The sequence below is a fragment of the Pecten maximus genome, chromosome 15 (genome assembly GCF_902652985.1).
Source record: "Pecten maximus chromosome 15, xPecMax1.1, whole genome shotgun sequence".
NCBI classification, from domain to species: domain Eukaryota; kingdom Metazoa; phylum Mollusca; class Bivalvia; order Pectinida; family Pectinidae; genus Pecten; species Pecten maximus.
This window is the reverse complement of record NC_047029.1, coordinates 25,894,331-25,920,565: the sequence shown is the minus strand read 5'-3', so window position 1 is coordinate 25,920,565 and position 26,235 is coordinate 25,894,331. Positions and strand designations below refer to the sequence as shown.

Genomic DNA, 26,235 nt, shown 5'->3' with positions numbered 1-26,235 from the left:
ATCTATTAAAATAGATGGAATTGATATCTAATTTTGAAATAATTGTCCTTAAAAATGAGGTCTTTGTTGAAAAAAAAGTGTAATAACTTTTAAAAGCTGTCAATCTAATTTTGATATTATTCTAAGATCAAAATAGAAAGGAATAAACAATTTTGTTTACAAGATATTGAAAGACATTGCACACTTTCAACAAAAAAAGTAGCAGACACTCCCTGTATTTTCAATACATATCGTGTATTGTTATAACTTATCGAAATGCATATCATATTGTTTCGACATTTCTAATACCCAGGCCTATAAAATATAAGTTTGTTTTAAACACATAAATGCAAATTTTGAACTACTTAAGTATAAAAGATGGTTTAAAGTATGAATGTTAATGACATGTACCTAAGTAGAAGTTGATTTGAAAAAAAATTTAAAATGTTTGACTTTTTAAGTAAAGGTTTGATTGAAATAAGAAATGTTTAACTACTTTTAGAAGTAGGTTTGCAACTTTTAAGATGGTTAAAACCATTATTTACATCGAAACAGTCTAAACCATTACATTCATCAGGACTGTGCAAACCATTATGTCCAGTTGGTTTGACACACTTAAGTGGAAATGTTTAGTCATGTTGATATCAGTTTAATTTGTATTCTTGCTTTATTTCAAATATCTCCTTTTACATCTGATTAACGCCTCCTACAGTACTTTCAGTACTTTGATTTTTCTGAATATCAGTATGCTGGGGTTATTATATTGATATGTGTCAATTATTGAAAAGAGAGGGTATTAGTCTGGAGTTGAAGTCTTCTCATAGCAATCACTAGAAGGTGTGAGTGTACTAAATGATACAGTCCCATTAAGCCTTTTGTTATATTATGATATTGTTAATTTGTTTTAAAACATGTCCTTTTTTCTTTTTATTATCTTTGCATGATAACAATATTTTACTACATGCTAATTCTAGGACACCAGTCGAGACTATATCCTTCAAGATAATACACAAGCATGGATTCTATTGCCTCCAGGGAGGGGAGGATACTGCCGAAAGGTTCCGCAATTTGGATGCATTGATAGAATACTACAATAAGAATCCTATCTACTCTAACGCGTGGAGAAACCCATTTTACTGTCAATCATTTACATTGAAGCATTCTACACCTCCGTTTGTGTAAGTGAAAAAAAAAGTATGCTGCATATTTAAGCATTAAAGTGTCTTTCTTTCGTGTCTATGGTCGATATAGATGCCAGAACTTTGCAAACAAACGTCATATTGTGCGCACTAGCACAATATGACACGTTTGTTTGCAAAGTTCTGGCATCTATATCGACCATAGGCACCAAAAAAGATAGTTTAATGCTTATATTTACATTCTCGACATATTTGTTTTGTTATTTTTGAAAATTAAAATTGAGTTAGCGTAAACAAGGCCAATATTCAGCGACTTTGTCAATGGGGTTCGACAAATGGAACAGCCTATTTTTTCAAAATTAATTTGTCACATGCAGATTGGCAAATAAAAAAGTGCATTGAAATAATAAGAAAAAAAAACACAGTCTGTTCAATTCTTTTTATTATTTGTCTAACAATATTGTATAAAATTTCTTTTTGATACTTTTTATCAACATAAAAAAACAACGTAGTCTTAGGCTTTTTTTTCATAGAGCCATGATTATTTACGTTAGTTAAAAGTAGTTCTGGTGAGTGAATATATTCATGCTCGGCATGGATTGATGTCATGTTTTGGGTGTCAATTATGCTCACATAGACTGCAAATCTTTTTACTTAGTTTATATCGTGGCTTTGTCACCAAAATGTAAACAGCTAGTCCATTGAATGTCATTGGGGGCTCGTTTCTCAGTTTCCGATTAATACAAGTCGACAGGGGTAGAAAGTGTCAAACCATGCACCTCGGATCTTCACCTGAGCTTATGTAGCCAGCACTCTAACTGTCGGAGCTATTGTGGTCCCCTGCTGCATATAAGCACGTATCTTATAAAACACAATTATAGTCACCCATCAAATTACATATCTCATCATAATAAAAGGCTCTCATTATCCATAGCTTATGTTAAAGATGAAACAATTATTGATTACATAGCCAAGCAGTTTAATCTTTATTCTGCTGCAAAATTCCTTGTATCTTTTTCAAAGACATGACAGGGTACACTTTGTAGTTTGAATGACCTTGTCATAATTTCAAGATTATCGGGTCAGTTGTGTCAAAATGTTTAAACAGTACCAAGAGGTCAAGGGTCATGTTATTTGGCCAGTGGGATGATTGGCTATTAATTTGTTTCATGTGAATGACCTTGACCTGTTTTCAAAATGATTGGAATCAAACTATACATAAAAATCTTAGAAGTACCTCCAAAAATCCGAAAGTCTAAAAGTCATGATCTTTTGTCAAAAGCTTAATTATAGCTTAATTATATTGAGATGAAGGCTTACAAAGGTTTTTCAAATCAATTGCATTAATATTTTTTAAGGTCTGACATGCTTAAATCTTAATAATTATACCCACGCAACGAAGTAAGGGGGATATACTGGAATCAGGTTGTCTGTCCGTCCGTCCGTCTGTCTGTAGACAAATTTTGTCCGGACAACTCCTCCTAAACCGATGGGCCAATTCCGATGAAACTTCACACAAATATTAATGATCATGTGTGGATGTGCATGCCACTTTATTTTCTTTCAAAATTATGGTTGCTATGGCAACTGGTCACTATAAACAGGTTTTCTGATAAGAACCATAACTTTAAGTTTGTCTGGACAACTCCTCCTAAACCGAAGGGCCGATTTCAATGAAACTTCACACAAATATAGAGGACCATGTTTATATGTGCATGCCACTTTCTTTTCTTTTTTTTAAAAATTATGGTTGCTATGGCAATTGGTCACTATATTACTGGGTTTCTGAAAATTATGGTTGCTATGGCAACTGGTCACTATAAACAGGTTTTCTGATAAGAACCATAACTGTAAGTTTGTCCAGACAACTCCTCCTAAACCGAAGGGCTGATTTCAAGGAAACTTCACACAAATATAGAGGACCATGTTTATAAGTGCATGCCACTTTCTTTTTTTTTTTTAAATTATGGTTGCTATGGCAACTGGTCACTATATTACTGGGTTATCTTATTAAGCCTCTAATTAACAGTTCCAATTCACCATTGACTTGTGCAGATTGCGGGGGTATTAGTCAGCCATCCTGGCAACAGTTCTAGTTGTTCCTGAATATGTAATTATGATATGAATGCTGAACAGCAAGGGTATAAATTTGGGCTTATGATCATCTGCATGCAAGCATAACAGGCCCATGGGGCCCCTTGTTTCATTTGTCCCTTGTTCAAAATGACCATGATGTAATACCTGTTCTCTATTTTTCTCCAGGCCTGTATGTGCCCAGCATCCTAAGGTACCACTTGTGGTAGGAAAAACTGAAGATGAACTCCTTTGTATGGAATGCTCTGAAAAAGTAGATAGGTAATGTAAAAAAAAAGAAAATAAATAAAAATGAATGGCTGGCAAAAACCTATAAGTTGCAGAATTTCTTCACCACTGGGCTTGAGTAACCACAAGTAATCCCCATTATCTTCAGTGTTGACGTCCAATCCGGAAAAAATAATGTGAAGTAATTTGTATGAAAGTCCATAATATATATATAAGCAACACACCTCTTTTGTTTGGTATACACATTCAATTGATGTGTAGATATTATGGAATGGAAGTTAAGTGTTAAAATTTGTTGAAATTTTTCAGAATTCTCTTTGACATCACATTATTTGCTTTGGCTCAGATAGCATAATTTTTTCAGCTAAAAAACTGACTTAATATTTGTCCCTGTATGTTTCTTTTTTTTTTTTTTTTTTTTTTTGCTATGTTAATTTTGTATTTTGTAATTTTCACATAAAAAAACATTTTAAAAGTGTTATTTCTGACTTTATCAATATTCAGCTGTTCTTACTCATGTCTGATATGTAAACAGTATAATAGAAATCAGCTTGATCATTAGAGCCTACAGGCTGCTTTTTTACACTAATATTTTCAGTGTTTTTGATGTGTAAAAACAAATGTTCTGTCATTTAGATATTTCATAGAGAAGGGAAAACTTGCAGAATTTCGTGAGATTTTCGGTCATCTGGATTCAGAGAATTTCTCCATAGGCCTTCAAACAGGTATTATTCATACTATTTAATGTATGTTGGTCAAGTTATATGTAGCACTGAATTTCCTCTTTAAAAGTTGAGCTGATTCATGTTGCTAGCAAACTCTTAACAAACTTTACTATGTCAGCCTTTCATACTTCAGTACCTGTATATTCTCTACTTAGTGAACACAGGAAATGATCTAATAATTGATTAAAAAGCTGAATTACAGGAAATTATCTAATAATTGATTATAAAACTAAATTACATGCCGATTCCATGAAATTTTAGTACTTGAGATAACAATCATCAATGATTTTGGTGGGGTGGTGTGGGGATTTTTTTTGTATTTTACCTTGTTACTTCTGTATAAATTACTATGGTACAGTACCTTCCACTTAATCGGGTAATGCTTAATCGTGTATTTCGTTTATTTGGGTAAAAATTCAAAAACCAAAACCATTTTCATTGTATATTGTCATGACAAAATCGCTATAATACTAAGCTAAAAATACATACCATAGGTATAATATCAGGCTTCCCTGAAATTTAAACTCAAGAATAAACTGTCAAAATTCAATAACATATACTACACTTTTGATGCCTTTTGAAACTTTTCAAAAACCACTTTGAAGTACACAAACCTTGTTTATTTATGAGGCTAATGAATGTGTTTTATTTGACTGTAGAGAACAACGTTAAATCACTCCTCAGAGACAAGGGTGTGCTGGAAGATGCTGTTTCCAGAATATGGTGAGCATTAAAGATTTTCAAATGTGTCAGTTTCTTAATCTTTAGTTGTGAGTAGATGTTGAGCTGCAGGCATTTCAAGGGGCATTTCTTTGTTCGAAATACAGATATGAGTTGCTTAGTGATTTATAAGATTCAGTAACAAAAGAAGCTTACACTGTTATTTGTGACTAACCGTGGAATAAATATCATATTTTTACAAAACATTCACAAAATTCTACCGCAATACGTCTGCACTGGAATATTCCGCCACTCTTCCACTTCATTAAGATATCACGTGACACCACAGACAAATAGATCACAGCTTGGTGAGTGATGTAGGTGTATTGCTTTTGTTGTGACGATAAGTTACAGTTATAGCTCATTTTTCCTCAATTACATATGTTATGGCAACATATACAGAGCAAGTAAGTCAACTAAGAATATAAAAGAATTAAATTTCTCTCATCCCTACCGGTATCATACTGGTCTTTCCAGGTAAATACACCCATGCTTGCTGTGTGTGTATTACCTCGCTTCCGGTGTAGGATAGCCACGCGCGCGCAATGATACAAAAGTAGGTCGCCGAACCGAAAGTAGATCTATCTTTAGATTTGTAAACACATCGTCTGCTCCATGTGCTAGGCCAGATCTAATAATTTTTTTTATTTATGATAAAATTATGTAAAAAAAACACGTTCTTTTATTGTTTTTTATTAATAAAACATGGAACTATATTTTCACGCGAAAGGACACACTAGCTTGGCCGACATCAAGTGATTTGGCTTCGCTTGCAATGACAGGGCTGCTGAAACAACGTTAGACTGTGGAAATGAATGGTTTCCTTCGTTTTTAGAACAGCAAACGTTGTTTGCATATATGGGGTATGGTAAATCGATTGGCGCTGTTCTTTTTTTAGCCCACCATCATCAGATGGTGGGCTATTCAAATCGCCCTGCGTCCGTGGTCCGTGGTCCGTCCGTCCCTCCCTCCGTCCGTCCGTCCGTCCGTCCCTCCCTCCGTCCGTCCGTCCCTCCGTCCGTAAACAATTCTTGTTATCGCTATTTCTGAGAAAGCACTGAAGGAATCTTTCTCAAATTTCATATGAAGGTTCCCCTTGGTGCCTAGTTATGCATATTGCGTTTTGAGACCAATCGGATAACAACATGGCCGACAGGCAGCCATCTTGGATTTTGACAATTGAAGTTTGTTATCGCTATTTCTGAGAAAGTCCTGTAGGGATCTTTCTCAAAATTCATATGTAGGTTCCCCTTGGTGCCTAGTTATGCATATTGCGTTTTTAGACCAATCTGAAAACAACATGGCCGACAGGCAGCCATCTTGGATTTTGACAATTGAAGTTTGTTATCGCTATTTTTGAGAAAGTACTGAAGGGATCTTTCTCAAATTTCATATGAAGGTTCCCCTTGGTGCCTAGTTATGCATATTGCGTTTTGAGACCAATCGGATAACAACATGGCCGACAGGCAGCCATCTTGGATTTTGACAATTGAAGTTTGTTATCGCTATTTCTGAGAAAGTACTGAAGGGATCTTTCTCAAATTTCATATGTAGGTTCCCCTTGGTGTCTAGTTATGCATATTGCGATTTGAGACTAATCAGAAAACAACATGACCGACAGGCAGCCATCTTGGATTTTGACAATTGAAGTTAGTTATCGCTATTTCTGAGAATGTACTGAATGGATCTTTCTGAAATATAATATGTAGGTTTCCCTTGGTGCCTAGTTATGCATATTGCGTTTTGAGACCAATCTGAAAACAACATGGCCGACAGGCAGCCATCTTGGATTTTGACAATTGAAGTTTGTTATCACTATTTCTGAGAAAGCATTTAAGGGATCTTTCTCAAATTTCATATGTAAGTTTCCCTTTGTGCCTAGTTATGCATATTGCGTTTTGAGACCTATTGGAAAACAACATGGCCGACAGGCAGCCATCTTGGATTTTGACAATAGAAGTTTGTTATCGCTATTTCTCAGGAAGTACTGAAGGGATCTTTCTCAAATTTCATATGTTGGTTCCCCTTGGTGCCTAGTTATGCATGTTGCATTTTGAGACCAATCAAAAAACAACATGGCCGACAGGCAGCCATCTTGGATTTTGACAATTGAAGTTTGTTATCGCAATTTCTCAGAAAGTACTGAAGGGATCTTTCTCAAATTTCATATGTAGGTTCCCTTTGGTCACTGGTGTTGCATTTTGGGACCAATCCGAAAACAACATGGCCGACAGACAGCTATTATCGCTAAATCTTAAATTTTATATATAGGTTCCCCTTGTTTGAAAAGTACTAGAGGGCTGTTTCTGAATTTACACTGATTAGTAAGACTTAGAGGAAGGGAAAAGTAGAGAAAAGATCAATCTGACATGGAACCTATAAAGATCAATCAATGGTGGGCGCCAAGATCCCTCTGGGATCTCTTGTTATTATATGCAGTAGAAAAAAAGTTTGGATTGAGAAAAAATGGCGTCTATCTGAGAAAGCTATCGACAGATAGTGCCTATTTTTGCATATTTTAGGTTGGGGAATGAGAGAAAAATACTCAATCATATGTGGTTCATGTAGGATAGGGATATTTCACCCTCTGGGTCACAAAATGTGGTAAAACCCTCGGCGGAGCCTCGGGTTTTACCACATTTTGTGACCCCTCGGGTGGAATATCCCTATCCTACATGACCACATATGATAAAGTCTTATAATATTCCACCTAAAAATGAACATAGTTACACACAGTCGCATAAATATGAGCCCCAAAGGGCACAAACCCCTGTCTGATTTGTAACCCTTGTAATAACCCTGGTTTCTGCACAGGCAACACATCAACTTCTGTGGAATTCTTGTTATTTTTAGCCCACCATCATCAGATGGTGGGCTATTCAAATCGCCCTGCGTCCGTGGTCCGTGGTCCGTCCGTCCGTCCGTCCCTCCCTCCGTCCGTCCCTCCGTCCGTCCGTAAACAATTCTTGTTATCGCTAATCCTCAGAAAGTACTGAAGGGATCTTTCTCAAATTTCATATGTAGGTTCCCCTTGGTGCCTAGTTATGCATATTGCATTTTGAGACCAATCGGAAAACAACATGGCCGACAGGCAGCCATCTTCGATTTTGACAATTGAAGTTTGTTATCGCTATTTCTCAGAAAGTACTGAAGGGATCTTTCTCAAATTTCATATGTAGGTTCCCCTTTGTGCCTTGTTATGCATATTGCATTTTGAGACAAATCAGAAAACAACATGGCCGACAGGCAGCCATCTTGGATTTTGACAATTGAAGTTTGTTATCGCTATTTCTCAGAAAGCAATGAAGGGATCTTTCTCAAATTTCATATGTAGGTTCCTCTTGGTGCTTAGTTATGCATATTGCATTTTGAGACCAATCAGAAAACAACATGGCCGACAGGCAGCCATCTTGGATTTTGACAATTGAAGATTGTTATCGCTATTTCTCAGAAAGTACTGAAGGGATCTCTCTCAAATTTCATATTTAGGTTCCACTTGGTACCTAGTTATGCATATTGCATTTTGAGACCAATCAGAAAACAACATGGCCGACAGGCAGCCATCTTGGATTTTGACAATTGAAGTTTGTTATCGCTATTTCTCAGAAAGTGATGAAGGGATCTTTCTCAAATTTCATATGTAGGTTCCACTTTGGTGCCTAGTTATGCATATTGCATTTTGAGACCAATCGGAAAACAACATGGCCGACAGGCAGCCATCTTGGATTTTGACAATTGAAGTCTGTTATCTCTATTTCTCAGAAAGTACTGAAGGGATCTTTCTCAAATTTCATATGTAGGTTCCCCTTGGTGCCTAGTTATGCATATTGCATTTTGAGACCAATCGGAAAACAACATGGCCGACATGCAGCCATCTTGGATTTTGACAATTGAAGTTTGTTATCGCTATTTCTCAGAAAGCACTGAAGGGATCTTTCTCAAATTTCATATGTAGGTTCCTTTTGGTGCCTTGTTATGCATATTGCATTTTGAGACCAATCGGAAAACAACATGGCCGACAGGCAGCCATCTTGGATTTTGACAATTGAAGTTTGTTATCGCTATTTCTCAGAAAGTGATGAAGGGATCTTTCTCAAATTTCATATGTAGGTTCTTGTTGTTGCCTAGTTATGCATATTGCATTTTGAGACCAATCGGAAAACAACCTGGCCGACAGGCAGCCATCTTGGATTTTGACAATTGAAGTTTGTTATCGCTATTTCTCAGAAAGTAATGAAGGGATCTTTCTCAAATTTCATACATACGTTCCCCTCAGTGCCTTGTTATGCATATTGCATTTTGAGACCAATCAGAAAACAACATGGCTGACAGGTAGCCATCTTGGATATTGACAATTGAAGTTTGTTATCGCTATTTCTCAGAAAGTACTGAAGGGATCTTTCTCAAATTTCATATGTAGGTTCCCTTTGGTGCCTAGTTATGCATATTGCATTTTGAAACTAATCAGAAAACAACATGGCCGACAGGCAGCCATCTTGGATTTTGACAATTGAAGTTTGTTATCGCTATTTCTCAGAAAGCACTCAAGGGATCTTTCTCAAATTTCATATGTATGTTCCCCTCAGTGCCTAGTTTTGCATATTGGGACCAATCCAAAAACAACATGGTCGACAGACAGCCATTATCGCTTAATCTTAAATTTTATATATAGCTTCCCCTTGTTTGAAAAGTACTAGCTATAGAGGGCTGTTTCTGAATTTACACAGATTAGTAAGACTTAGAAGAAGGGAAAAGTAGAGAAAAGATCAATCTGACATGGAACCTATGAAGATCATTCAATGGTGGGCGCCAAGATCCCTCTGGGATCTCTTGTTAAAGCATAAAATCATTTTAATTACAGAACGGCCTTTTATCAAAATCTCAAAATCTTCGTTATATCAATGAAAAATGTCTTATAATTCACTGACCTGACAGATATTAATCCTGATGACTAAAATGTTTCATGCTGAGTCTAAGACATATTATATATCTTGTTGCCATATAATTATGCTACAGTGACTGGGCCATAGTCTTGCAGTGCATTAGGTAAATTTAAATCCCTCTATATTTATCAGTTATTGACATTTGGTGATATCAATAATGGTGTACGTTATACAGACCTGGTAGAATTAGATATTGACTGAGGGGGAAGCCCGAGCTCAGTATTTATACCTAGCCAGTATAACGCCATATTGATTGAATCAAAGGTCTTTGATTTTGGAAGTCACATTGATTATTAGGTAATAAACGCACGAATCACTCTCAAGTTTCTAAAATTAGAAACAGCTGGTCATCATCTCAAAATACTAACATTCACCTTACCATGTTTTGACCATGAGCATTTAGGAAAGTCGGAGATATCTAATTACACTTTTTATAGATATAATTAACACACCACTTTCAGGTACATCTTTGTATTGCACTTTATGAAATTTAATTATACCCAAATGGAATTTGGTCTTACTTTTAAGTCATTGAAATTGTTTTTGTGATTTTTTTAGCCCACCATCATCAGATGGTGGGCTATTCAAATCGCCCTGCGTCCGTGGTCCGTGGTCGGTCCGTCCGTCCGTCCGTAAACAATTCTTGTTATCGCTATTTCTGAGAAAGTACTCTGATGGGATCTTTCATATGTAGGTTCCCCTTGGTGCCTAGTTATGCATATTGCATTTTGGGACCGATCGGAAAACAACATGGCCGACAGGCAGCCATCTTGGATTTTGACAATTGAAGTTTGTTAATGCTATTTCTGAGAAAGTATTCAAGGGATCTTTCTCAAATTTCATATGTAGGTTCCCCTTGGTGCCTAGTTATGCATATTGCATTTTGGGAGCGATCGGAAAACAACATGGCCGACAGGCAGCCATCTTTGATTTTGACGATTGAAGATTGTTATCGCTATTTCTGAGGAAGTACCGAAGGGATCTTTCTCAAATATCATATGTAGGTTCCCCTTGGTGCCTTGTTATGCATATTGCATTTTGGGACCGATCGAAAAACAACATGGCCGACAGGCAGCCATCTTGGATTTTGACAATTGAAGTTTGTTATTGCTATTTCTGAGGAAGGACTGAAGGGATCTTTCTCAAATTTCATATGTAGGTTTTCCTTGGTCCGTTGTATTGCATTTTTGGACCAATCTGAAAACTTGTCGACAGACAACCATTATCGCCAAATCTCAAATTTCATATATAAGTTTCCCTTGTTTAAAAAGCACTTGAGGGATGTTTCTCAATTTATACAGATTAGTAAGAGGTAGGGGAAAAAAGAGAAAAGATCAATCTGACATGGAACCTATGAAGATCATTCAATGGTGGGCGCCAAGATCCCTCTGGGATCTCTTGTTTTTTTTAGTATGGCCGCTAGAAGACAAGAATTGCACTGTAGTTCTGTTACTATGATTTTCATCTCCAGTTACAAAATATAGGTCAAATAAGTACTTAAAGTTCTTTGAAAAAACAATCTTGATATACATATTATACAGCTGAAAGAAAATATTTATTATTAAAATTCTGATCTAGTCTGTGAAGTCTGGAAAGATTTTTTTACCAAAACTCAAGTATTAACAAATTGCACGGAAAATCTACATTAACAATAATGGTGTATGTGCCATGGGTTAATTTGGGAAGACTGATGTTTCTGTTCACAAAACAGATGTCTAGTATAATAATTATGGATTAGGGAAAAACACCACTATTACCTGGTTGTGTCATACTTTTATTAGGTACATATGTAATACCGCTACTCTTATTACAGGGAGCTTGCTGACTTAGACCGCGACAAATTTCTCAACGAAGACGAGTTCTGTATAGCGATGTATCTTGCTGAGTTAGCCTTGGCCAAGAAAATGTTACCCCAGGGTAAAAATATTCCTCCGTCGCTAATACCACCATTTGATGCCATCGGTAGGTTTCATTTTCTGCTCGCTAATACATGTAATCACTATTTGGTGTCAACAATAAGTTTCATTTTCTGCTCGCTAATTAATATATGTAATCACTATTTTGTACCAATAATAGGTTTCATTTTCTGCTCGCTAATACATGTAATCACTATTTGGTGTCAACAATAGGTTTCATTTTCTGCTCGCTAATATATGTAATCACTATTTTGTACCAATAATAGGTTTCTTTTTCTGCTCGCTAATACATGTAATCACTATTTGGTGTCAACAATGGGTTTCATTTTCTGCTCGCTAATATATGTAATCACTATTTGGTACCAACGGTAGGTTTTATTTTCTGCTCACTAATACATGTAATCACTATTTTGTACCAATAATATGTTTCATTTTCTGCTCACTAATATATGTAATCACTATTTTGTACCAAAAATAGGTTTCATTTTCTGCTCAGTAATATATGTAATCACTATTTGGTGCCAACAATGGGTTTCATTTTCTGCTCGCTAATACCACTACTGCCCAGCAAAGTCATTACAAATCTATTACAAACCCATTACAAAACCATTAAAAACACTGATTCCATTAAAATTGGCCATTATTTCTCGTTTCCATTTTTAGGACAAATCTGGAGTTAAGTAATGTAATGGGCATTATTTTTCTAAATTTCAATTACTTTCCTATTAATATTTTCTTTGTAATGGTCATTAACAAAATAATGGCCATTACTTCATGTTTTGTATTTTTCTTAATGGCCTTTATTCTGTTTGTAATGGCCATTAGAGTGGAGTCATCATAATGTTATGGCCATTACTAACTGTGGATTTTATGTACTCCCATAACATTTTCCATTTAATGGCCACAACAAATTATGATCACAATGTAATGGCAATTATTTACTGGTAACTTAATTCATGTAATGCCCATTACATTTTCCATTTAATGGCCATAACAAATTATGATCACAATGCAATGGCCATTACTTATTGGTACCTTCATGTAATGCCCATTACATTTTCCATTTAATGACCATAACAAATTATGGTCATAATGCAATAGCCATTACTTAATGGTGCCTTTATGTAATGCCATTACATTTGTTATTCCGATGTGCAATTCCTCATAAGTAACATTTTTTTTCTTGTAATGGCCATTACAAATATTACAAATATCATCACATCATATTGTAATATATATGACAATGTTTAATAAACTACCATGAATTGTTGACCTTGAATTAATGTATTATTTCAGTATCTTATTTTTAGGTCACCTGAGACAAAGTCTCAAGTGACCTATTCTAATCCCCTTTTGTCCGTCGTCGTGCGTCGTCCGTCGTGCGTCCGTAAACAATTTACATTTTCGACTTCTTCTCCAAAACCCACAAACCAAATTCTATGAAATTTGGCAGGAAGCTTCTATGGCTAAAGGTCAACCAAAATTGTAAATTATATGGTCCCCACCCCCCAGGGGCCTGAGGGGCGGGGCCAAAAAGGGTCAAATTGACTAAAACTTCAAAAATCTTCTTCTCTACTCTCAGATATGCTGGAATCAAACACTCTTCATAGATGGAAGGGTCTTAAGGTGTTTTACAAAAATTGTAAATTTCATGACCCAGGGGTTTCACGTTTGCCCCTGGGGAGGGGCTAAACTTTACTATAGTTTATATAGGGAAATCACATTTTTGACTTTAATTTGTTTTATTTCTATTGGAATTCATTCTAATTTGGTAAACATTGTCAGCATGGGATGACAATTTGATGGCATTCACATGTTGGCCCTGACTGACCCCCAGGGGCTGATGGGTGGGGCTAAAAAGGGCCAAATTGACTGAAATTTCACAAATCTTCTTCTTTACTCTCAGATATGATAGAATCATATACACTTCATAGATGGCTGGGTTTGAAAGTTCTTTTCCAAAATTGTGAATTTCATGACCCTGGGGTCTCAAGTTTGCCCCTGGGGCGGGGCTAAACTTTACTATATTTTATATAGGGAAATCACATTTTTGACTTTAATTTGTTTTATTTCTATTGGAATTCATTCTAATTTTGTAAACATTGTAAGCATGGGATGACAGTTTGATGGCATGCACATGTTGGCCCTGACTGACCCCCAGGGGCTGATGGACGGGGCTAAAAAGGTTCAAATTGACTGAAATTTCAAAAATCTTCTTCTCAAGACTGAAATAAGGTGGAATCAAATACTCTTTATAGTTTGCAGGGTCTTATGGTGCTTTATTGAAATTTTAAATTTCATGACCCTGGGGTCACAAGTTTGCCCCTGGGGAGGGGGTAAATTTTACTATAGTTTATATAGGGAAATCACATTTTTGACTGATTTGTTTTGATTTCTATTGGAATTCATTCTGGTTAACATTTTCAGCATTCCATGTCTATATTACAATTTTGTTGTTGGCTTAAAGAAGAATAAGGAATTTGTACAGGCTTACTAAACCCCTTTACAATAAGCCCGCCCAAAAACCTAAGCAGGAGAGTTCCAATACATGGCAGCCATGAGGCTTTTCTCACACATATGAACAACATGTTATTTTACAAATGTAGGGAAGTATTTATCTTTAATACCTGGTTCATGATTAATACAAGACTACCAGGAAATGAAATATTCAACTCTGGAAGTATGTCAACCTGTTTATAGGTAAGAATTAACTTAAAACCAATCACCATGCATGTGACCTAAATTTACATAGTGTACATTATATTCAAACAGCTTTGGCATTTCTTAAATTGTATTGCCTATTCAACCAAATTGTACTTGTAAACACACATCATATGTACATTGAGAATTAATGCAATAATGAACATAAATCACTCTTACATGTATCTGAAGAATATTAAAAGGATTTTGGGTCCACATGATTGTGTACTGAATTTTCTGCTCGCTAATACATGTAATCACTATTTGGTGCCAACAATGGGTTTCATTTTCTGCTCACTAATACATGTAATCACTATTTGGTATCAACAAAAAGTTTCATTTTCTGCTCACTATAATATATGTAATCACTATTTGGTACCAACAAAAAGTTTCATTTTCTACATGCTTGTGTGTAAGCATTGTTTGATCACTAAAATTATAGGAGACTTAATTTACATTTAAAGTATACATCTATTGATAATGGTCTACTCTGAAGGTCTGATGAATCAAATAGATATACTCCGTACTGGGTAATAATGTTACTGTATTTCAGTCACTCTCTTCTGGGTAATAATGTTACTGTATTTCCTTCACTCATCAGGAACTCTGGTATGTCTGGTATTTAAAAGCCTCATTCCCAATTGGAGGTCAGCCCTTTAATTTCGAAGTTTTTCTAATTGGAAGTGTTAACCACAAAAAGTGATAGTATAGACTCAAAACTGAATATTATACGCTCAGTCTGGAATGTTATGGTTACTGATGATGACGACAATTTTGAAACCAGTTAAAATATAGTCAATGAAACACTGAGACTTTTTTTATTTCCAGAAAAAATGCCAACCAGTTTTCCCTAGTTGTTATAGGACAGAGTCCTGTTCCCAAAATACAATTTTGAATATAAAATTCAATTATAGCTCGCAGTATTGTAATATATTAGTGTAGATTTCTGTACCACCTCTTCATCCATTCAGAGACTAATCTATTTTAGTTTCAAAGCTAACATTACATATTACATGTATTATTTATAATATTATTGAGACTTGTTAAAATTTGTGTAGGTTGTAACTTTGACACACCTGTAATATGACCGGATGAAATTTGTTAATGATTTCAACTGCATTTCAAGTGTAGTTCTTTGTTTCTCAATACATATTTTAGTCACCAAAAACTTTTTGGTGTTAGTGAATTTCACCATTTTGTATTACAGAAGAAAAGGATTTACCGGCAGAGATTCTGCAGATGGACCAGCGCTCCATACAACTGTACAGAGAATGTTTGGAGGACAAAGAGGAGGCTGACTATCATATAAGAGTGATTGTGATTGGTCAGACTGAGGTTGGCAAGACAACGCTTACTCGCAATCTCCTAAGGCTGCCAGAAATGAAACCACCTGGAACTACAAGTACAGATGGAGTTGATATCCACAACAGTTTTGTGTCCTTGAATGATAACACTTGGATTACTGATAAAACTGGTAGGTACATTATAATAATTGCAAATAAATATACCCCCACGCAGTTAAGTTCAAGGAGGGGTATTTATAAGTGAAACATATATCTGTGAACAGGATCTTGTCTGGACAACTCCTACAGATTCAAATGTTAAATTTTTGGTGCAAGTGTTGAAAGGCACAGTAATACATGGTATTAGGTTCCCTGTGGGGGTTAAACTATCCCTTGCCGGAGTTAAACTTAAAGATTTTTTTGGGGAAAAAACACATTTTTAAAAATTTTTGTGCAAATGGTGAAAGCTATTTACACATCACCTTATTATTGTAATAGGGTGCTGATATTTGGTAAAAGAGTCCCTATGGAGTTACACTATCCCTTCTTGGGGTGAAACTGAAAATAAAACAATGTGAAAATGCTCACATTAGACAATTTATACCGGTCCACATTTTTCAAGGGAGACAACTCTCATTAGGATAATATTTTGTCAAAAATTGAAGAAATATGTCCAAAAGCAATTACATTTGTATTTAAGATATTCATTTAATCTACAACAGCATAGCTTGTCTCCCGAATGTTTGTCAATAAATAATTTATATAATATATAAATTGGTATGGTTTTGGAAATTGCATGAATTCACAAAACATAATCTGATCAAGTAAACAATATAAATATTATTAATGCAATTTGCGAAACCATTCCAATTAATATATTTTGATTATTTATTGACAAACATTTGAGAGACGAGCTATGCTGTTCTCCAACAGCTCTTGTTACTGCAGTTATCCCCCCTTATCTTTACTGCAGTTATCCCCCTTTAGCCATGATTACTTCTACAGTTTTCATCCAAACTTCAAAATTTCTTTGATGCTCAGAAGTTGTGCACGTATACATTCTTTTTTATTCACATATTTTTTAATGGAAAATATGCCCTTTTCTTATTTCTATAGACAGAATCTTTCTAATTTTGTCCCATTTCAAAAATTGTTCAGTATGGAGTTTGAATCAGGTGCATTGGGAGCAGGAGGTATTATTAAGCCACCTTGGAGAGAGTTCTGGTAAAACTAATGTTTGATAATTGTTCAATTTGTGAATTTGAAAATGAAAAAGACTGAATGAATTGATATGATCATGGTGATCTTGTTTGATATTATACTTATCACATTTACAAACAATCAAGAGGTATGATTGGTTTATTTTTTGAGAAATTCCATAAATGGATGTCTCAAAAGAATTTTTGAGCTGTTCAAAACTTCAACTCTTTGTAAATTTTCATTTTGATTAAGTGTATATGTCTTTTTGTCGAAGTCAGGAAATGAGACTAAGGGGTTACTTTTCCGACGGTGACAGTGAAGTCTTTTGATATTTGTTTTGCTACGCATCAAATACACATGTCTATAATGTATACAGGATGCTTCAATTACGTTTTTGGAAAACATACTGAAAATCAGAAATTGTTAGTGATTATTGAAGTTTGCTTAAAACTTGTATATTCAGAAAGCAGGACAGGCTATACATATATATTTACATGCAATGCTTGTTGTAAAGACTGTTTTTCCTTCAAACAGAAAGACAAAAAGCAAGTAAATCCCATGATGCTAAACTGATAAGTTGTTCCGGAGTACCACTTCTCTGAAAACTGAAGTATCAACCCCTTCTGGGGAGGCTGAGACAGAGGATGATGACAAGTTGGCTGGTGATGAAGTGTTAGATCCAACAGAGGTTGATTCTGATTCTAACCAAATAAGCTTCACTCTTGATGATGTTGAAAACAAGGTGGATGCCCCAACAGAGATTGCTGCTGGAGTTACCTCCCCTTCACAAATCATCAGCGAAACTGAACAAGATTCAATGTCTTCATGCAAAGATTTTTTGCAAATGGTGCATACAATGGAGAAAGCCAAATTAGGAGCTAGCAATAATGGCGTTGATCAGAGTCAGACAGCAGATAATGCTTTCCTCAACACTGTCAGAAATCTGGTGATGTCTCAAAAGGATTCAGTAGCAGACTTAGATGATAAAGTAAGTAGATCTATTTGAAGGAATTTAAGATCTTTAAGATTCTATAATGAGTGACAATGGTTTATGTCAATAATTCAACAAGTACAATAATTTGATCAGGCACAAACCTTTTGGCAATTTTGAATTAGTTTCATGATGTAAAAATGACTGTAGTCACTGTGTAAGAACCGGAACCAATTTATTTATTTTAGTTTTAACAAATGTGAAGCCTGTATGTACTGCTTCATAATATGGATATACCAAATATATTGTACATTTATTTTTCCATTTTTTATGCAAATCATAATATAGGAGTTATTTGCTTAACAAAAAATCATCCATGGCTACGCTGTCTTTTTGTGTTCTAGTTGCTACCTATATTAATCAAACTGCCCAGCCAGCCCATATTCATGGGAAAATATTTACATTTTGAGTCGCATTTGTGTATATGTCATTATTAAACCGAATTGTAGTTATATGACTGTACACTACATCTTATACTGATTCGACAATATTGGAAAAGAGCTCTAGGTGTTCTTAGTAAAACAAATTAAAAATGTCTACCTTAAGCTTTAGTCATATAGGCACCACAAAATTCAAAGCAACTTCATAAGTTATGACAATTTTATTATAAGTAACAAATTGTTATTAACCGAATTTGTCAACATCGTCACGGGTTTGATTTCAAATTTTGAGAAATGCAAGGCACAACAACACTAAAAGTCCAACATTTATAAAAACATTGTGAAAATCAGGGATATTGAATATATGGTTATTGTATGTGTATATGTACTGTAATGTAAAAGGCCTACCTTACTCCAAAACCTGAAACCAAGCCCCTGTGAAAATCGTCCGATAAGACATAGAATCTGTTTTAAATGATATATCCTTGAAATCGTCACTTTCTGTCCAGATGACTTGTGATTTTTAGTGTTGATATACTTAATGTATAAATCCCATCTATCTGTTGCAATACCAGTCCAATATGCCTCATTACATCTAAACAATAATGTTATATCAATGCGCAGAAAAAGGACTTTAATTTTAAACATTAAATTATTCAAATGTTAACAGTTTTGTGATATCTAAACAGCTATGTGAAATATGTATTCAAGTTAAATTTGTGTTAAAACCATTTTATGAGTGAGGCGTTAAAGATGATACGAGGAACTATATTACATACTTCTTCTGGAAAATTTGGCTGTTCTTGGGTTTGAACTTACTGACATCATTCATATAAGCAGGAAATTCAAACACACTTTTGCTTCAGTCACAAAAAAAAATTATGAATGTAATATAAGCATTGAACTGTTACCAGATGCTGGTATATACAGTTGATATGAATACAATTTGGGTGACAGATAAATATTACTGCTGGCATGAATATCTATCAGTCACCCATTGTATTTATATCAACTGTATACCAGCATCTGGTAATAATTCAATGCTTAAATAATGGAAAATTCTGCAGCTGTTATATGTGAAAAGGTATCAGGTCACCTGCCTGATCATATTGCATTGGTTTCTCCCTACATAAGACCCCTTGTGTGCTTCCATTTGGGCCAAAAAAGATTGATATTAGTTGATATACATGTAGTTTGTTTTGCAACTGTTCTAAAGTGAAGTTTTATGTTTTATGGTAATTTGTACATTTGGAGCTCAAGTAATTAGCTTCATGATTAGAGTCAGATGAATTGTAGACCCTTTCTAACATGTATTCCTAATATATAATTGTCATGCAAATTATGAAAATATTCATTAACAAATTCTTCAAAAAACTACAAGGGGGACCAAAATGTTGATGTCCTTTTGCTAAAAGTTTGACTTTGATTTGTGTTTTGTTTGCAGAACTATGGCGAGTTGTCTGTGTGGGACTTTGCTGGTCAGTTTGTGTTTTATACAACCCATCACACATTCCTGACCCCTCGAGCAGTGTATCTTCTGGTCACAAGGCTTGACCAAAGCATCAACGATCCTGTAGATAATGACCAGTGTGTTCTTGATGTCACTGGCTGCAAAGAGTTGAAAATCAGGGGTGAGTACAAAGTTATATAGCAGCTAGGAAAATCAGGGGTGAGTACCGAGTCATGGAACAGCTTGGAAAATCAGGGGTGAGTACCGAGTCATGGAACAGCTGGGAAAATCAGGGGTGAGTACCGAGTCATGGAACAGCTTGAAAAATTGGGGTGAGAATCAGGGGTGACTACTGAGTCATGGAACAGCTTGAAAAAATGGGGTGAGAATCAGGGATGTGTAAGTTGAGTCATATAACAATATATAACAGTTATCATATAGCAGTTAAAATTTCAGATTTCATGTGAGCCATGTAATAAGCAGAAATATGTTTTATTATAAGATTATAACATTTGTTTATTAAGAGGATATCACACGGTCAGGAAATAATGAACCATGTCATGAAAATTGACACGAGTGATCTTTGCACCATCATTGATTGACTCATTTGCTTTGTTGTAAAAAATTAAATACCGTACTTGCCTTTCTTTGCTAATTTTCTTGATATCTAGGCTTTTGGAAAAACATGAAATATTTAGGTTATCTGACCCATAGGGTCAGTTCACAATGACCTATAGGATACAAATATATAGGACCATGGGTAGATGTGCATGCAACTTTTCCTACCTCAAAATTATGGTTGCTATGGTAACCAACGGCTTACAACTAGAAGAGGAGATATAATAATGTTATTGCTTACATGCTTACAGTATATTTACATTTATTTGTTGATCGTTGAATATCAATCAAATATGTATGTAAAATTTTAAGAATGAACTGGTATTTAATGCTGGTTTAAGTATTTTTATAAACATTTCTGCTTTGCACAGTATTGTTGTATTACCTGCATCGGCCATTTTATAAAAGAGATAAATCCAAAATGTCCATTTCCCACATGTGTCAAGATGTTCAATAATTCAGATTTTTCTGTTGTGCATATTTGTTGTTTATGGACATGAACATTTTTGCTAATTTAGCTAGTGCATTTCCTGTTTGACCGATGTAGTGTTCCTTCAGGTTGGACGAACTATCACATATATCAAATTCTTACTTTTACAGATTACAAATTATTGGTAGGTTTTATTGTTTTCCCATTTTTCAGAGTAAGATAATTACCAGCATATTCCACATCTGGTGTCCTCACACTTGGTTATGGAAAAACTTTGTTGTCAAGAATCATTGAATTTAGCTTTGGTTAGAACTCTTATTTACTGGTTGCGGCTTTCTTCTTAGAACTTTGTATGCTTTAATATTTTTTTTATTATACATGTATATGCATTTTTTCAATTTCTATGTAACAAGGGGATAGTGTACTTTGTTGCCTCATTATATTGTGGTGGCAAGGAATGTATGTTACGATGAACGATATATATGTTGTTGCTGTATACATATATACATGTATATATATGATTTATGAATTATATATCTATTCTTACGACAGATTTGGTGTCGTACTGGATGAACTCTGTCCACCTATACAGCCATAGTGTGGAGCATCAGCCGCCCGTGGTACTTGTGGGGACACACCTGGACAAGGTCGAGGTACAGTAGTTAATGGTGACTCCCTGATAGTAACAAATTTACTTAGTATGTGTTGATAATTATACTGAAAACTACAGGGACATGTAACCATGTTTCTAGAGGTTTCTGTTACATGCCCCGTGTCCCATATCTAGACAAGGAGGGTATAGAGTAAATTATTTTACTTTCAAATTAATAGAGGGGATAAAGTAATCACTTTTTCTCTGAAATTGAATGTGCATGAACCTTTTCTTTAGCAGCTTGTGTACGAAATAATTCATGAACTTTGCAACAGATTAAGTTCATATTTCGACTGTAGTATCAAACCGTTGACATTTGGTTCTACTATCAATTTCTGATTTAAAATTTACAAATTGAAACTGTATCGTAGGAATGTGAAACTAACAGAATTACCTGTATATTTTGTCAAAAAGATGTCCCATGGAACCAGGGAAGTGATCTGTGATTGAAAGGATCAGTGAAACTAGCTGAATTGGGGGTATAGCTACTAAAAACAAGCTTTGTTACTTAACCACTTTTGAATGAACAAGTTTGTGTACATGACAGATGATGACACATGAAGAGAGCCAACCACTTTTGAATGAACAAGTTTGTGTACATGCCAGATGATGACACATGAAGAGAGCCTTTAAACAGATTTAGTTCATGTGCACACAATAGTATCATACATCAAGTTCTACACCTGATTAGGTTTTAATGGTCATTGGTCAGGTTAAAAGGGTCAAAGGTCACACTTAACTTCTTTGAAAAAAATCCAAAGGTAATTTATAAGATATAATCAATGATTTGGAGGATGAATTAGTGACGCATATACAGTAGTTGAGAATAGTGTAAAAACTGGTTGATACATTAAGTTCCCCATCTCAAAAATTAAGATTAGATTAATTATGATATCGGAGATGAACTGGTGTAACATAAGGGGTAGCCTGTAATCAATACAGTATATTAATATATAATATATATATGTTATATATAATATATATGGTATATAATATATAATATAATATGATATATAATGTATATGATAATATTAATATATGGTGTAACTAAGATACTTAGACTTCTATGTTGGACCATATCTAAATATATCATGCATTTCAATTTAAGGGAGACATAGAAAAAAAGACCAACGATTACTTTGTGGAGCTAAGGAAATCTCTGTTGAAGACGCCCACTTCTCGTCACCTGATCGACAAGGACTTTACAATGTCAAACACACCTACTGAACAGGAAATAGGAAGTCTCCGACGGAAAATTGTGGAACTGGCTTCCAAGCAGAAATACTGGGGAGAAAAAATTCCGGCCAGATGGATAGCTCTTGAAAGGGCGATGGTGGAACAAAAGCTTAAAGGTATCTGTATTCTGTCTTATGAAGAGGTTGTAGAGCTGGATAAAAGTACTGGAGTTCCAATCGGCGAGAAGGAGAAACTAGACTTGTTCCTTCGCTTTCAGCATGCCATAGGGAATATCATTTATTTCAGTGAAGGTTGTCTGCGGGATCACATTGTTCTTAGCCCACAATGGCTCATAAATGCATTCAAATGTATTATCACAGCTCGGCAATTTTGCATCAAGAACCCAGCTCTTGCACAGCACTGGGATGACCTGAACAGCACTGGGAAGCTTCATCAATCTATGGTACAGGGAATTTTCAGAAAACAGGACAGATTCTGTCAGCACAAGGAGCATATTCTTGGTCTGATGGAACGTCTCGACATCATTAGCCGCCCCTTTGTGCATCAACCTGGTGACAAAAGTCATCCAGCACTGCAAGAGTTCTACTTTGTGCCATCATTGCTTCAGGACAAGCTAACAGAATGCCAGTTGGACAACTATGTCTATGACACAAACAGAACACCTTTCCTCTGTTATGTCTTCAAAAACAATTTCCTGCCACCTGCCGTGTTCCACAGGCTCCTTGCTGCATGTGTCTCCAAATATCCAGTGGCAAAACAGGGATCTCAGCTCCTGATGTTTTGTGGATGTGGTATGTTTGATCTAAATGGCGGCCTGACACGTCTCGTGGTGGCTTTCTATGACAACATGATTCAAATAGGACTTTTCCGATTCAGTCAAACAAAGCATCCACCAGAAAGCGCTACATGTGTTTCTGTGCAAACTTTTGTGGCCGAAACCTTGAGGCGCATTCTTGGTAGGTACTGCATGAATCTGCCATTCACGGTGCGTTTGAAGTGTGAAGGAAGTCCCCTGCTATCCAATGAGGGTCTGATTTCTGTTGAGGATCTGACAACAGAAGGGATTGAGATGGTATGTCATGGTCATGACAACAAAAGCCACATAATCAACAAAGAACGCCACCTTCAGGGATGGTTTCCTGATAAGGTAACAACATCTTTGCATTATCCTTAGATAAGCCATCTTCTATAGTATATAAGTTTACTATTAAAATTTAGGGAATTACCTATTTTTTTACCACTTTTACCTTTACAATTTGCAATATGTTGATTCTACATATTAAATGAAGGGGGCTTACTTGTAGATAGATATGGTAATATATTTCAACAAAAACATGTAGAAACAGGTATTAGGGCCATTCCAGAATTGCCTGTACATGTGTGGGAGGGGTAGGAGGTACTTGAATTAAAATCTGGTGGGTGGTGGGAGTAAAGTGCCAGTTTTCTAATATTCCTTTTACTAAATGTGTTTTTTATATTTGATGAGAGGTGGGGTGTCTAAAAAACTGCCTTCTACCCTTCCCACACAGATAAATTTGGACCAGCTTAAAACCAGATTATCTTAACAGTAAATAAAACATATAACCTCAAGTCTCCTAATTATCACTTGAACAGATAACAGTTACTTGTAGATTACCGTGGTATAACCCTTAAAATCAAACGGCCTTGGTTAGTGTCAACAAAAAGGATAGAGTGGATTCAACTTTAAGTTACAAACGTTAGTAAATAATCACTGGTTGGTTTGGTAGAAGATAAGTTATTTTTGGTTACATTTCAGAAATCAACTACTGACAACACTCTGGAAGACAAAGGTAAGGTGCAGTTTTGGTTTCTTCTAACTCAAAAAATTAAACAATTTCTTTTCAAGTGGAAGACTTTTATCTCACCTGGTCTAAAAGGCATTGTCAGACGTTTTTTTCTCTTTTTTTTTCAGGTGATCAGATAAAATCTGTCATCTTTGGACGTCTTGATGATATCCCAGATGATCTTGAACTCACTCGAATATCTGCCTTAATTGGAAAAGAATTTGAAATTCTTGCTCGTTATCTTGGAATTGATGATGCAGAGATTTTCCAGATTCGGTCTGACCACCCATTCGACACCAGATCACAGATATACCACATTTTAGTCCGATGGAAACAAAAGTCAGGGAAGAATGCTACATATCGTAGCTTAGAAGAAGCATTCCAATTTTCTGAAATTAATACAGAAATTCTCTTTGGATCGTAAATCCTTAGTGTCATTTGGTACATGTATACTGACAGCGCCAATATCAATTGTTGAAAAGTCAATAAGTTTACATGAACGTAAAAGTGTAACCTGGTTGTATGCACTTTCTTGCCTTGTTTGAGGGCTCTAACCCAGTATTCAAATCCAGTAGATATATATGTGTGTTATGATTTAGAAGTTTGAATTGTTCAGATGTACGATGCAGTTTAATTCATTTTTAACTCTCCTGCATCTAACTCTCAATTTGAATTGAGATATTCTAATAGCTTGTGTCATTTATACAACCCTAGCCTTCTAAAGCAATCAAGAACATGCGTTTCTTTAAAAGACTTAATTATAATCCAATTTTCCTGACATTTCATACATTTGCAATCATCATCTCGTGTAGGAAGATGTGATTCAATCACCCGAGATCAAAAATGTTATCTATAGATTTCCTTGCTGTACTAACTTTATTAGGTTATTTGGACCCGAAGTGTCGGGATGACCTACACTCATTGATTCGTCCGTCATCATCTGCCACACGTAAATTTTTCACATTTCAAACTTCTTCTCTCAAGTTTTACCGGTGGGATTCAGCTCTTACTTACCCGAAATGATCCTGAGATGGTTCTGACCAAGTTGTGTTATTTTTTTTGGTCTGTCCGAAATCCGAGGTGGCCGCCATGGCAGCCATCTTGAAAAACATGTTTTAAATTTCTTCTACAGTTCCACTGAGATCATTGAGCTGGAAATTGGTGAGGATGTTAAGGAAGGAGAACCAACAAAGTGTTGTTATTTTTCAGCCTCATAAAAACTTTGATTGTGGCATTCAGCTCAAACTTGGTTGCAATGATCTTTGGATGGTCCTGACCAAGTGTTGTTATTTTTCTGGTCTAAAATCCAACATGGCCACCATGGCCAACAGTGCCACTGTTCTTGCTACTGAGCATGTATACTACAATAGTACAAAGGCGTTTAGAGTCAGATGACCGTTAAGGCCCATGGGCCTCTTGTTAATTTTCTCACATTCCTCGAACTCCATGCATACACTTAATCTCAACCTGAACCGTCATCTTTTGGGAAGATTTGGGTTCCAATCTCCGGAGTTAAAATTAAGGTCATTGCTCGCTGCTAGTCGGCTATTGTAAATTGAGGTACGACGTCCCCGCTTTGCGATGGGGCCGCGGTGGCCGAGTGGTTAAGGTGCCCCGACACTTTATCACTAGCCCTTCACCTCTGGGTTGCGAATTCGAAACCAACGTTGGGCAGTTGCCAGGTACTGACCGTAGACCGGTGGTTTTTCTCCGGGTACTCCGGCTTCCCTCCACCTCCAAACCTGGCACGTCCTTAAATGACACTGGCTGTTAATAGGACGTTAA

At 35.7% G+C, this 26,235-nt stretch overlaps 1 protein-coding gene across 1 annotated transcript; it reads left to right on the top strand.

Moving 5' to 3' along the window:
- Window positions 1-968: 968 nt before the first annotated feature.
- On the top strand, window positions 969-25,627 carry LOC117343338. The gene is made up of 13 exons (XM_033905679.1): window positions 969-1,157; window positions 3,381-3,473; window positions 4,077-4,165; window positions 4,825-4,888; window positions 11,642-11,790; window positions 15,652-15,918; window positions 16,886-16,920; window positions 17,505-17,915; window positions 19,743-19,929; window positions 21,349-21,449; window positions 22,557-23,792; window positions 24,423-24,456; window positions 24,579-25,627. Exons 2-13 carry the CDS (start codon window positions 3,448-3,450, stop codon window positions 24,872-24,874), a joined length of 2,895 nt encoding a protein of 964 aa, XP_033761570.1. The 5' UTR covers window positions 969-1,157; window positions 3,381-3,447; the 3' UTR covers window positions 24,875-25,627.
- Window positions 25,628-26,235: the final 608 nt, after the last annotated feature.

Excerpts from the sequence above, each read along its gene's own strand:
- LOC117343338 (XM_033905679.1), top strand. The coding sequence starts at position 3,448 with ATGGAATGCTCTGAAAAAGTAGATAG. Across the intron at positions 19,930-21,348 it reads CAAAGAGTTGAAAATCAGGG|ATTTGGTGTCGTACTGGATG; the intron begins GTGAGTACAAAG and ends TTCTTACGACAG. Across the intron at positions 23,793-24,422 it reads AGGGATGGTTTCCTGATAAG|AAATCAACTACTGACAACAC; the intron begins GTAACAACATCT and ends GTTACATTTCAG.